The sequence below is a fragment of the Carassius auratus genome, chromosome 4 (assembly GCF_003368295.1).
Source record: "Carassius auratus strain Wakin chromosome 4, ASM336829v1, whole genome shotgun sequence".
Lineage (NCBI taxonomy): Eukaryota > Metazoa > Chordata > Actinopteri > Cypriniformes > Cyprinidae > Carassius > Carassius auratus.
The window spans coordinates 10,481,888-10,493,916 of NC_039246.1; the positions used below are offsets into that span (position 1 = coordinate 10,481,888).

Genomic DNA, 12,029 nt, shown 5'->3' on the forward strand with positions numbered 1-12,029 from the left:
CAGTATTTTATGAAATGACATACTATACAACAATCAAATTAATTATTTTAATACATAATATAATATAATATAATATAATATAATATGATATAATATAGTGTCGATGTGCAGAACTGTGTATAATGCAGTATTGTTATTGCCCTTCAGAGACGTTTTACTTTATGTATAAGTGAAAAGGACAGCGCCACCTTGTGGTGAGTTTTATTATGTCTGTCCTTTCTTCTCTGCTCATTTCGCTCCTTTCAATGATCGTGCAAGAAGAGATGCGGTTAGTCAGATTTTTAGCTTCGTGAGGGCGCAGTGTGTCACCGGAGAGTCGCGCCGTAAAATGACCGTCAGTCAAAAACGCATCGACATCTGAGTGCGTTTGAGGACAGACACGATGATGACGATGAAGACGACGAGACGAGCGGACAGCCCGCGCGCTCAGCCTGCTTTACCGCAGTGGATGCGCATGTATTTCTACGGGATGCACGGAGTCACGCTGGACATCCTGCTGTCGTCCGCGTGCAGGTTCCTGGATCACAACGACTTCAAACTGCTGGGCTTCTCTTCTCCGTATCTGTGCGTCGTGCATGCTATTACGCATCTGGTTTTGGAGAAGATCTACCTGCAAAAAAGATGCTTTCAGGAGCGACCTGTCGTTTTCCACCTCGTCTTCTACCCGTCCTTGTACATCTGCCTGCAGATCTTAATAGGGAATGTGGTGACCTGCACGGAAAACATCAGAGTGGTTTCCATCACGCAGCTCGTTGTGCATTACATCCTGGCTTTGTACTTCACGAATGTCTTTCATAAAGGCTTCCTGAGTCTGCAGTATCAGGAAAAGCGGGTGTTATTGAGGTCATCCCGCCCGAATGGGTTACACGGCGTCCTGCGCTTCGTGTTCTTCGGGATGCATGGCTTTCTGGACGAGGTGCTCTTCACCTCTGTGTTCAACCTGTTTGAGAAAGAGGACCGGGACTTGATGGGCCACACGTCCCTGTGGTCCTTCTTCATGTATGGAAGCTGCAGCTTCGTGGTGGAGAAGCTCTACCTCCATCTGCACTTCAGGAGAGGATGGGGAACCTTGCAGCGGCTTCCCATCTACATCTGCTTCATCTACACGTGGGAGTTCAGCTGGGGCTTCGCTCTGAGACAGTATGGGGCCTGCTCCTGGGACTATTCCCACTATCCTCTCAATTTCATGGGACTGGTGACATTGCTGTATCTTCCAGGATGGGTCTGTCTGAGTCTGTATCAAGACGTCTTGTCGAATGTTCTGCTGAGGGTTGTGTGCAGTGAAAGGAATGATGAGGATATGCCAAACGCTGGCGCCAATGGACGCCTGCTGCCAAAAGGGAAGCTGGAGGAGGACAAACAGCATGTGGGCTTTACCTAATATATCCTCCTGGGACCAGCAGAAAGGCATTTGAACGTTTGATGCTTGAGAAAGAATTGAGAAGCTTTTTCAAAAGAGGAGGTTTGGGGCTAGTTGTCACTTCAGGTTTATTTTTGAAAGTCAATTTCTATAGACTCGCTGTAGATTTCAGAAAAAAAATTGCTAATAATACTGGCCTTTAAACACTATTAGTGGGGCAAGTTGTCACACTGTATGGGGTAAGTTATCACAATGAGAACCTGACTTCTGTTAGGATAACAGGCTGTTTAATAGCTTTTCTGCTATATTTAAGTGCGAAAAAGCATGAAACCATAAAAATGTTTACATTGACAAATATCATTGTTTTAGCCAATAGTAGTGATAATATAGAATATATAAATAATAATAATTTATAATAATTTATATGGATTTTATGTATATTCATTTAAAATTTGCATTATTAATAAAACTAATTATGTAAAATTACAACGTTTAATACACGTCACAGCTTGCCCTGATAAAACTGTGAAAACTTATATATATATATATACATACATATATTATAAAATATATATTAACATATTTTTTCTTGAGAACATAATTTTTAAAACAATAATATTTTGTTAAAAACTAGTTTGGAAGTAAACGAAACAGCTGGATTACATTTCCCCCAAAAATACAATTTCAGTCTTTCAACTTAAAAATGTATTTTTTAATTCAGTGTCACTTGTTGTTTCTTTGCACTTGTTTATGAAATTTACTACCAATTTCTGAGTGAAAACTGTTTCGAAGGCAAGATAGATAATATGATAAGACTGAAATTGTAGTTATTCAGATGTGACTGTTGGACAAGTTTCATGTGCGACGACTAGCACCGTTCTCTCCGACTTTATTTGAATCTGTTCATTGTATGAGCTCACATGATGTCATTTTTAAGTGGCTTAGTAATAATTCACCTTACTGGCCAAATCCCCAAACATTTGCTATGACAGAAAAGCCCAGGATGTGCACACAAGGACAGACGCACCTGCTCTCAGAGGTATAAACAGAAAACCCATAAATTGCTGGTTCTCAGGGGGACTTTTGTACCAGCGAACATTTCCTCGGAGAAACAAGGGTGGCCGCATTAGCAGGCTTAATGTGTTTTTAAACCTGATGTGTTCAAGATAAACCTTATGAACTGCCATTGCACACACACAGCAGGATTTCACAAATTACTAACACAGATGCCACTGCTGGGCTCAGATGGTTATTGAATATTGGGGGTGTGGATGATAGTTTAACTGCATGATGGGATTTATGAGGACGATCTCTCCTCGTAACTGCATGCGTCAGGATTTTGCATGTGGAGACAGGAGCATTAGTCTGATAATGAGCTCTGCTTACACCATAACACACTGATTGTGAGAGAAACTGACTCTTTGCGGAGCGATTCCTTTAAAGAGTGCCTTCTTTAACACTTCTAGGCAGCTGTAATCACTTCTGTAATCAAAACTCTTTCGAAGCATTACATCCATACAGAAACAAGTTCAGGTGTATCTCAGTTCATCTATAAAAACGAGGCCTCAGGGTGCAGAGTTTGAGGAATAGAGAAAAACCATTTGTAATCGAGTAAATTACGGCAGCTAAAGCTGAGCGTTTACGAACAAAGCTGTCTCAAAGTATTGAGACTTTCACAACGGTCCGACCTCATGAAACTATGAGCACCGTGCACTGTGAATAACTACTGCGGTCCCTTGTTTTTGAACATATGACTGAATTGTTCTATAGTCCTTGTCTTGGTGAAAAATTATTCCTTTTCCAAAAGATTTCTTAGAGAGAAACTGCCAAAGCTTAGAATAATGAATTTTTAAAGGAATAGTTCACCCAAAAATGCAAATTTGCTGAAATGTACTCACCCTCAGGACAACCAAGAGGCAGATGAATTTGTTTCTTCATCTGATTTGGAGAAATTTTGCTTTATATCACTTGCTTACTTGCTGTGCAGTGAATGGGTGCCGTCAGAATGAGAGTCTGCAAGTAATCCACACCACTCCAATCCATCAATTAACAAGGAGAAATCAAAATTATGGATAGAGGAATCATATTTCAGCCTGAAACAGGTATCTTTTCAGAATTTTAATTGATGGACTGGAGTGGTGTGGATTACTATGATGTTTATATCAGCTGTTTGGACTCTCATTATGACGGCACCCATTCACGTCAGAGGATCCATTGTTGAACAAGAAACAAACTCATCTGTATCTTGAACAGCCTGATGGTGAGCACATTTTAAGAAAACTGACATTTCTGTGTGAACTATTCAATACATCAGCTAAAAACTGTGATTTTAGCAACTTTTTAGAAAATAAAAAATCCAGATTTTGTCTCTTTTGAAGAACAGACAGCTTTCTACAATCCGTAGACGTGACTGGATTCGTTTTCCTTCACTTGTTGATGTAAAGACTCTTGGCAGCTGCTCAAATGTTCTGTTTTGTCCCTCTAACTTTGAGGAAGAACATTTAGTGTAATTTGAGGAATGGGTTGGTGATGATTTTTATCATTTTCCTGTCTATGTAATTAGTCCTAGAGCTAGATCATTTTATGGATGTTAGTCTGAGTCTAGAATAACAGAAATCATTTGATGCACTCCTTTAATTTATTGCATTTTAAACTTGTAGCACATCTTTGTCTCTGTTCAGACTATGCACTAATTACACTGATCAAATTAAAGAGATCAAACGTGATGTGTGTGTGTTTGGGGTGTACAGTATCTCAGTGTTGTCTCCATACTCTGGTCAGGGCAGGAGAGATTTGGCTGTTACTGAAGGGACCTGCATATTTTCCATATCTGACGTCAAGAAACAAAACAGCCACGGTCTGGTTTACATACACGTCTCCTGTGATTCTTGTCCTTTGAGACTCAACAGACTAGAAGAGGTGATCAGCTTAATGGCTTTGTAATGACAGAATGTCTTTAAGTATTCACACAGCTGAGAAAAATATGTTCCCATTAGGTTATGAAAACACGTTATTTCTGAACTTTCTAAATGTCCAGTTTTAATTTTATTTTTCTTATGAAAAGGTTTTATTCCATTTTATCATTTTGCAAACATTATAAAAACGTTACATTTGAAGGTAAAGTTCTAAGACTTTTTAAATACACATTTTAGGCATGAAAATGTTATTTCAAAACCATCACAAAATCAATTTTTAAATGTTTTTTTTTTCTCTAGGTTATAACCATTCGTATATTATTTCGCAAATATTATGAGGATACTGGCTTGGAATGTTCTCTAAACATTCTGATATTAATAACATTAAAACAATATTAGATTTTTTTTTTTTTTGATAGACATTTGAGGTTTTTAAAAGTTATGAAAACCTTATTTCTGAACATTCAAAATATAAATGTTTTAAAAGCGAGCATTATCATATAATCATTCATATGTCATTCGTATTTCACATTGTATATCATTTTGCAAACATTATGAGAATGTTAACTGTGTTCTTTGAACATTCTGAAACAAGAAAGAAATATTAATTAGTATTAATAAATAATAATAATAAAAATACATGTTTTTTATTATTAAAACATTATTTGAAGATTCAAAATGTCACATTTTTTACATTTTTAAAACTCTTTTTTTTTCTGGGTTATACAAATGTTAAGGGAACGTTCAGTTTAATAGTTTTCATTTAATAAACAGGATGAGAATTGTATCTTTGCTTGTTCTCTGAATGTTCTGAAACAAATAGTAACATTTAAAAAACATTAGACGAACGTCCAATTAAATGTTTAAACAAAAATGTTCCATGAATGATGTATAAATAACAATTTTGTGCGAACATTTGGGAATGTTATTAAAGTCCAGATAGCTTTAAATGAACATTCTATTAACATTCCTGAAAGAATCATTGTTCGTAACTTTGAGAGAACCTTCCCAGAACATTCCCTGTAGTTCTGCGATTTGTAAAGAAGATTGCGCATGCGGTAGCCTACTTTTAAGGGTGCGTTGCAACGCATAACATGACATTGTTCCTAAAACGAAGAATGCATGGCTGCTATTGCAAGGTTGGTGTAAGGACATTTTCTTGCCATAAGTAAAGGATAAAGCATCCGCTCTAATCTGCTTTAGTGTTTAACAGGGCTTTACTGAATGCCCTCGTCACCCTCTTCCAGTCGAGCTTTAAGTACTCAGAAGAAAACATCTGCCGTTCTTTAATGAGTGGTGCGCATGGATCCATCTCTTCCCTTGTAATTCATTAGTAATCTGTTTAGAAACTATTTCAAGTTTGTAATCAGTGTGTACAGAATCCAACTATGCAGGAAGTGTTTCTCAAAGGTGCCAAATGCTGCAAATGAGCAGTTCTCAGACTCAACGCCCAACCGTAATATTTACACTTTAGATTTAAATAGTCAAATGATATTCAAAGAGCCACATGATGCAGGGCCGCAGACAGCTGCAGCCTTTTGCTCTCGCCTCACTCTGGATCAGATGTGTTTCACCACAAATCTGATAAGAGGAACTCTGATGTATTCATCCTCCTAATTTATCACTGGTTTGATCAAAAACTAAAATAGAAATTCAGAAATAGTTTTAAAGTGTGAATCTCACATAACTTGACTCATGGATAGGTTATATCTCAAAAATGAATTAGATGTTGATTTAAAGCTTTTATGTGTGTGTGTGTGTGTGTGTGTGTGTGTGTGTGTGTGTGTGTGTGTGTGTGTGTGTGCAATTAAACAGTTTTCTCCCAATTCTCATTTCTGTAATTTTAATAAAATGCAATGGATAAAACAAATCCAATCCAAAAATAGTGAGAAATGTGCATAATTTGAATGAAAATACTGCTGCAAAGTAAAAACCTTGATGATCCTTAAATAGTCTTCATTTTCTAATAGGAAAAATAAAATCTGATGCCATACTGTAATATTGATAACACATAACAGGTAATATTAAAGGCCATAGAAATTCTCGTATTGTAAATCAGGCCTTCGTAATTGTAAATCTGGGAAGAGATGCCCTGAATGCTGATGTGATGGTGAGAGACTGTGGTTCACAGGCATGAAAAAGCTCTGGTCATCACTTCCATCTCTGAATGCTGAAGCTGGCCGCGCTGACATTGAGGTCTAGTTGTCTGAGCTGTCGCTGTTTCTCACGCCGTGCACAGGAAGTTGCGACCACGTAGAAGTTAATAATGCTGTCGAGATGCACGGAGACAGGCTCAAAGGAAGTCTGGTTGAGAAAGAGGAAGAGAACTCATCAGATCAGATAAAGCATGCATATGATAATGCAAGTGGATGCATGGGCAACTGCTAAGTGCTTATTAGCACATTATTATGCAGTTGCTACAGCACTTCTGATATCTAACTGCAAAACTTTTTTTTAAACTAATTACAATAATATTTGAATATATAAAATAAAAGCTAATTCAAAATATATATAATAATATAGAATTTAAAATAATTAGTAGAGGTGAAGAAAGAGGTGATCAGCTTAATGGCTTTGTACTGACTTTACACATTCACACAGCTGAGAAATATATGTTCCCATTAGGTTATGAAAACACATTATTTCTGAACTTTCTAAATGTCCAGTTTTTCTTTAAGTCATATAAATATTTTTAATATATAAATGTCACATTTTTCTTAAAAATGTATATATGCATGTCTGTGTATTTAAAGCTTTGGTAGGGAACTTTTGACGCTCTAGCGGTTAATAAACAGAACTGCTTGCGTCTTGCGGAAGAACATTGTAGCCGGAACTACTTCTCTCTGTTTATGTCTATGAAGAATCACAAAGGTACTGGGTTACTCCGCTGCCGTACCCCCGAAGCAATCTAAAATAGTCCGAATATAAACACTTATTCTAGGTGTACCCTAGTGATTCAGGACAAGCTAAAAACACGGTTTGGAAAATGGATTCATGGTGTACTCGCTTATTGTGTTCATTTTCCTACATTTTGAACACAAACAAAGTTACGGACCGCAGCTCTGATTGGTTGTTTCTTACCTGGCGCGCATGACTTTCTGCAAATGGCAATAGGAGCACTGGGAGGAGCCAGAGGAGCTTGATTTTTCACAGATTATCTGTCTCATATTCTACTGTCAGGACATAATGACAGGTTTAACAAATATGTAAAACAAATTTTTTTACAAAAGTTCCCTACAGCACCTTTAAATAAACATAATTAATATACACAGTACACACACATATATAATGTAAAGAAAAACTTTTATTTTGGATGTGATTAATCATGATTAATCATTCGACAGTACTAATAGATAGATAGATAGATAGATAGATAGATAGATAGATAGCACTAATTATCTAAATGCACTTTCGGAGAGCAGTATAATTGTTGACTGATTAAGGTTCATTGGCTTGTCTCTGTAATCAGCACTGGCCCCCAACACATGGCTCGCACGGCCCCCAGCGCAGCGCTCTCACCGACAGACAGTGCTCAGCAGCTCCTGAAAACCAGCACAAGGTGAGGACAAACAATAGTGTGATTTTACATCGTGAAACCGAATCCCCTGTCATGCTCACAATAATGTGTCTGTAACCCCAGCCCTGACCCATATGCTCTTCTCAAACAGCTACAGTGACGTCACACTGATCCGACACATCAGCTGAGCCCTCGAAGGCTTGTGTTTTAGTGTTTAGTGAGCAAATGATCTAATGTAGAACATAAATAGATACAGTAAACAGCATAACAAAATGATGTATGAAATAACTATGATGATGCAGTGAATTAAAAGATCTTTTAAAGTATGGTCTCTTTTTATTAAGAACTCGATGGACTTAAACTTGAAAATGACGTCTTATCACCGTCATATTTATATATTGTATGTATGTCAAATCATTATTTTGAAATAATATTTAAATATTTCAGCGACTTGCCAAGGCTACATTTATTTTTAATTTTTTTAAAGTTTGTTAATAAATAATACAAATTATAATAATAAAAAAAAAACTAAATAAACTCACAATAAAAGCTAAAACTTAAAAACTAGCTACATATTTGAAATAATAATAAATACAAAATTACTAAAACTTAAAAAAGGAACTTAAAATGTATCAGATATTTCATATATTAAAATAATTAAAATATTTTTAATTATAAAACATTAAAAGTAATAAATGAAAGTCTAAAAACAGAATAAAACTCTTGAATAACACGCCTACATAACCATCATCATATACCCAGTCTACCTTGTTGTACCCTAGTTACAATTCTGCAGAAAATAGGTAACGAAAGCTCATTGAGTGAGTATGCATCTGTTCTGCTTGCTTGGTTTTCTTCTGTTTTTGTCTGGGCAGAAAACCTTGACAGAAAGTCTCATAAACAGGCCTACTCTCGCGGAGGTCATGATGACATAATTATCATCACGCAATGTGTCTAACAATTCATATTTACCATAAGAGGACGCCACACCTTATGTATTTGGGTGTATTTGTGTATTATGCAAAACAGAGGAAACGTCCCTTTCTAGACATGTTTTCTATTGCTCATTTCAAAACACCAACCCTAAACTTTAAAATTCAGCACAGAGGTTATTCCATAATAGACCTCAACATCACACATTTTTCGTAAGCATTTTTACGAACTTGTTGTTGAATATTATGTTGTTAGCGCTTTGGTGTTCACGTTTGCCATATGATAAGGTGTCCACTGCCGCCCAGAGGACATAAAGAACATCACAGCCTGGTGTGATTTTGCTGCTAAAGCGAGAAACAAGGTCAAACAAATACTGAGGAAATACATTTGCTTGCCGTACAGTGCTGACATCTTTAAGTCAATATTTAGCCAGTGCTGATGCTGTCAGCTGTGCAGAATAAAGTTCAGCTGCCAGATTCTCCAGAAACACTATGCTGATTTTTAGGATGTGACATCAGTGTTTATTTACACTGGCGGCATAGTCATGTGCACCACACCCTGCTTTGCTTAAGCTTCTGAAATAGGATGCTAGACATGCTTACTGAGAGGACAGTCTGCTTTAGTGCTGATGTTTGGCCAGGTCTGAATGGCAGATCACATTTCATTGTTCAGATGCTCGTGATGAAGCTTAATGAAGTTCTTAAGCCTCTTTTAAAGATGTTTCTCCCAAAAGTTTCCCTCCATCATATCTCATGTTTTCATATGGAAGCCCATTCCTGCCACATAATGAAACTGCTTATAATTATGTCAATTATGAGATAAAGTCATAATTATAACATGAGTAGAAGTTGACACAAAATATTGATTATGACATACTGTCAAATTATGAGTTAAAAGCATTATTATGACCTAAAATGTTAAACTAGTCAAAAATTGGACTTTTATCTCATAATTATGGCTTAATGTCATGATTTTGACTTTTTATTTTCATTTTCAACTCTTTATGTCATAACATAACATTTTGACGTCATAAATTTGACTCATGTCATAATGACTTTTTAATCCCATAGTAATGATTTTTATCAAATTAAAGATATCATAATGATAATGTTAAACTTATTGACTTCATAATTTAGAATTTTATGTCATAATTACTTTTTATCTCATAATTATACCTTTTCTATATAAGAATTATGATTTTTATCTCATAATTATGATTTCTATGTCATAATTATTTTTTCTTGTGTGTTATGTACTTATGTAAATGGGCTTATGTACTTGGCCATGTACCATGTCACTGGTCTCTATCTTTCTTGCTATTATAATTTTTCTTTGTTAGAATCAATTAGCTCTGTTGTGTGGGCATGCTGGGATTTCTCTTGATGCGTTACTTCCTCCTGGCCTGTGTTCATGCTTAAAGTCCAGCTGTCTCTGTGTGTGTGTGTGTGTGTTTGTGTGTGTGTGTGTGTGTGTGTGTGTGTGTGTGTGTGTGTTTCCTAAGGCCAGTGTCTTCAGGCAAACACACAGCTGCTCTCTGATTCATATGCATGTTCTCCTCTTGTCAAACAGTCTAGTAGCACAGCCTTACATCATCTGGGTCTTCACCTATTGAAAAAGCACAAAGTCTCTTGTTTTTATTACTTTATCTCTCTCTCTCTCTCTCTCTCTCTCTCTTATTTTTGTTTTATTTTATGAATTACAGTAGAAGCTCTCACCAGAGCAACACAACATGACATAACTCCCTCAGAGATCTGCTGCTGCGCTGTGCAGGAAAAAAAATCAAGCTACTTCCCTATTCACCTTTTTAACCCCACAGGACCAGTTTAATCTTAAAAAAGGCCATAATGATGCTGTCTTCGTTCTCATTTCAGGACTGATGTGTAATTTTGGGCTCAATGTTAACACAGTATACTCCCGTTTTATAGTTATGTTAATGAGTCTGGTGGGTTTGGCTAAACAGTATTGCACTACATTTCTTCTTCTGTGATTCATACTAAATAATACACTGCATGTGCAATGCATATTTTGACATCAGTGTAAATTCCCAGTGCTCTCTCAAGCATATTTTGCAACCATGTCCTAATAGTAAAGGCTGTTAATGTTTAAACTAATAATAATAGTGACAAAGACGTCCACTTCCAGAGTAAAAACAGTGACTGAAGTCTCATAAGTCAATTATAAGAAATAAAGTTAGAAATTATGAGATAAAAAGTCAAGAAATGAATTGATACAAGTCATAATTATGACATACTACATAAAAATATTAGATAAAAAGTTAAAATTATGATCATAAAAGTTGAAATTGTCCAAAGTTATTATTTTTTTCTTCTTCTTATGATTATGACTTACATGTCAGGTTTAATTTTCAGGTTATAGTAGCAATTATTGCTGCTCACAAAATAAAATAGCCACTTGAAAGCGGCATGAACATCTGTGTGCTTAATGTGTGCATGCGCTGGACGGTAGCTACCATCTGCTCTTCATAAGCATAATCTAATGCTGCAGTAATTCAGATGAGCACATTCAGCTTTCTGTGGCAAAGTTACGGTTGTCAGCATAACACTATAGAGCAAATAGTATGCTCGCCCCACAATCAGGCCTCAAATAGCACGAGGAAACATTCGAAGGTACGAACTCAAAGAGACAAAAATAGTACAGCGGAAAGTTGCACGGGAAACCTGAATTCAAAAGTGAGCAGATGTGTGTGAAAGGTTACAGTAAGAGAGCTATGGACACATGCAACACATATATGATTTCTGATATAGAGCTTTTATCATCCTCTGTGTGACAAATGTCAATGTCTTAGGTGTGTTTACAGGAAATGGTAATTGCAAGCAGTTTGATTCCCTCACATCATGAAAACATGACTCACTGGCTGTGTATTACATTACTTTTGAGTTTCTTTGGTTATTTTTTTTATTTATTTAAACTGTATTTATTTATATGACATTTAATATCCAATAGTAAATTCAAGTGATTCAAGCCTGAGTGGATTTGTCTGGTCACAGAATATGAGATCATGAGTAGGTTTTTATTAGCGTATTATTTTGACCAGTAGGTAGTGCTGTCATCAGTTAGACCTGCTGGTGTAGTTTTTTTTTTTTTTTTTTTTTTTTTTTTTTTGTAGGCTAAATGGTTCTAGGGTCTTCTACAGACCCAGAAAAACTACTACCACCACTACTACTACTACTACTACTACTTTTAATAGCTAAATGACTATTTAAAGTGACCCAGTGACGCTCTCTCTCTCTCTCTCTCTCTCTCTCTCTCTCATCTGACTGGTTTTTCAGGTTTCTGTCTATTT

At 36.2% G+C, this 12,029-nt stretch overlaps 1 protein-coding gene across 1 annotated transcript; it reads left to right on the top strand.

The window, feature by feature from the left end:
- The first annotated feature begins 233 nt into the window (after positions 1-233).
- Positions 234-1,531, top strand: LOC113068028 (transmembrane protein 229A-like). The gene has a single exon (XM_026240591.1). The coding sequence runs from the start codon at positions 383-385 to the stop codon at positions 1,379-1,381; it is 999 nt and encodes a 332-aa protein (XP_026096376.1). The 5' UTR covers positions 234-382; the 3' UTR covers positions 1,382-1,531.
- The last annotated feature ends 10,498 nt before the right edge of the window (positions 1,532-12,029 follow it).

Excerpts from the sequence above, each read along its gene's own strand:
- LOC113068028 (XM_026240591.1), top strand. The coding sequence starts at position 383 with ATGATGACGATGAAGACGACGAGACGAGCGGACAGCCCGCGCGCTCAG.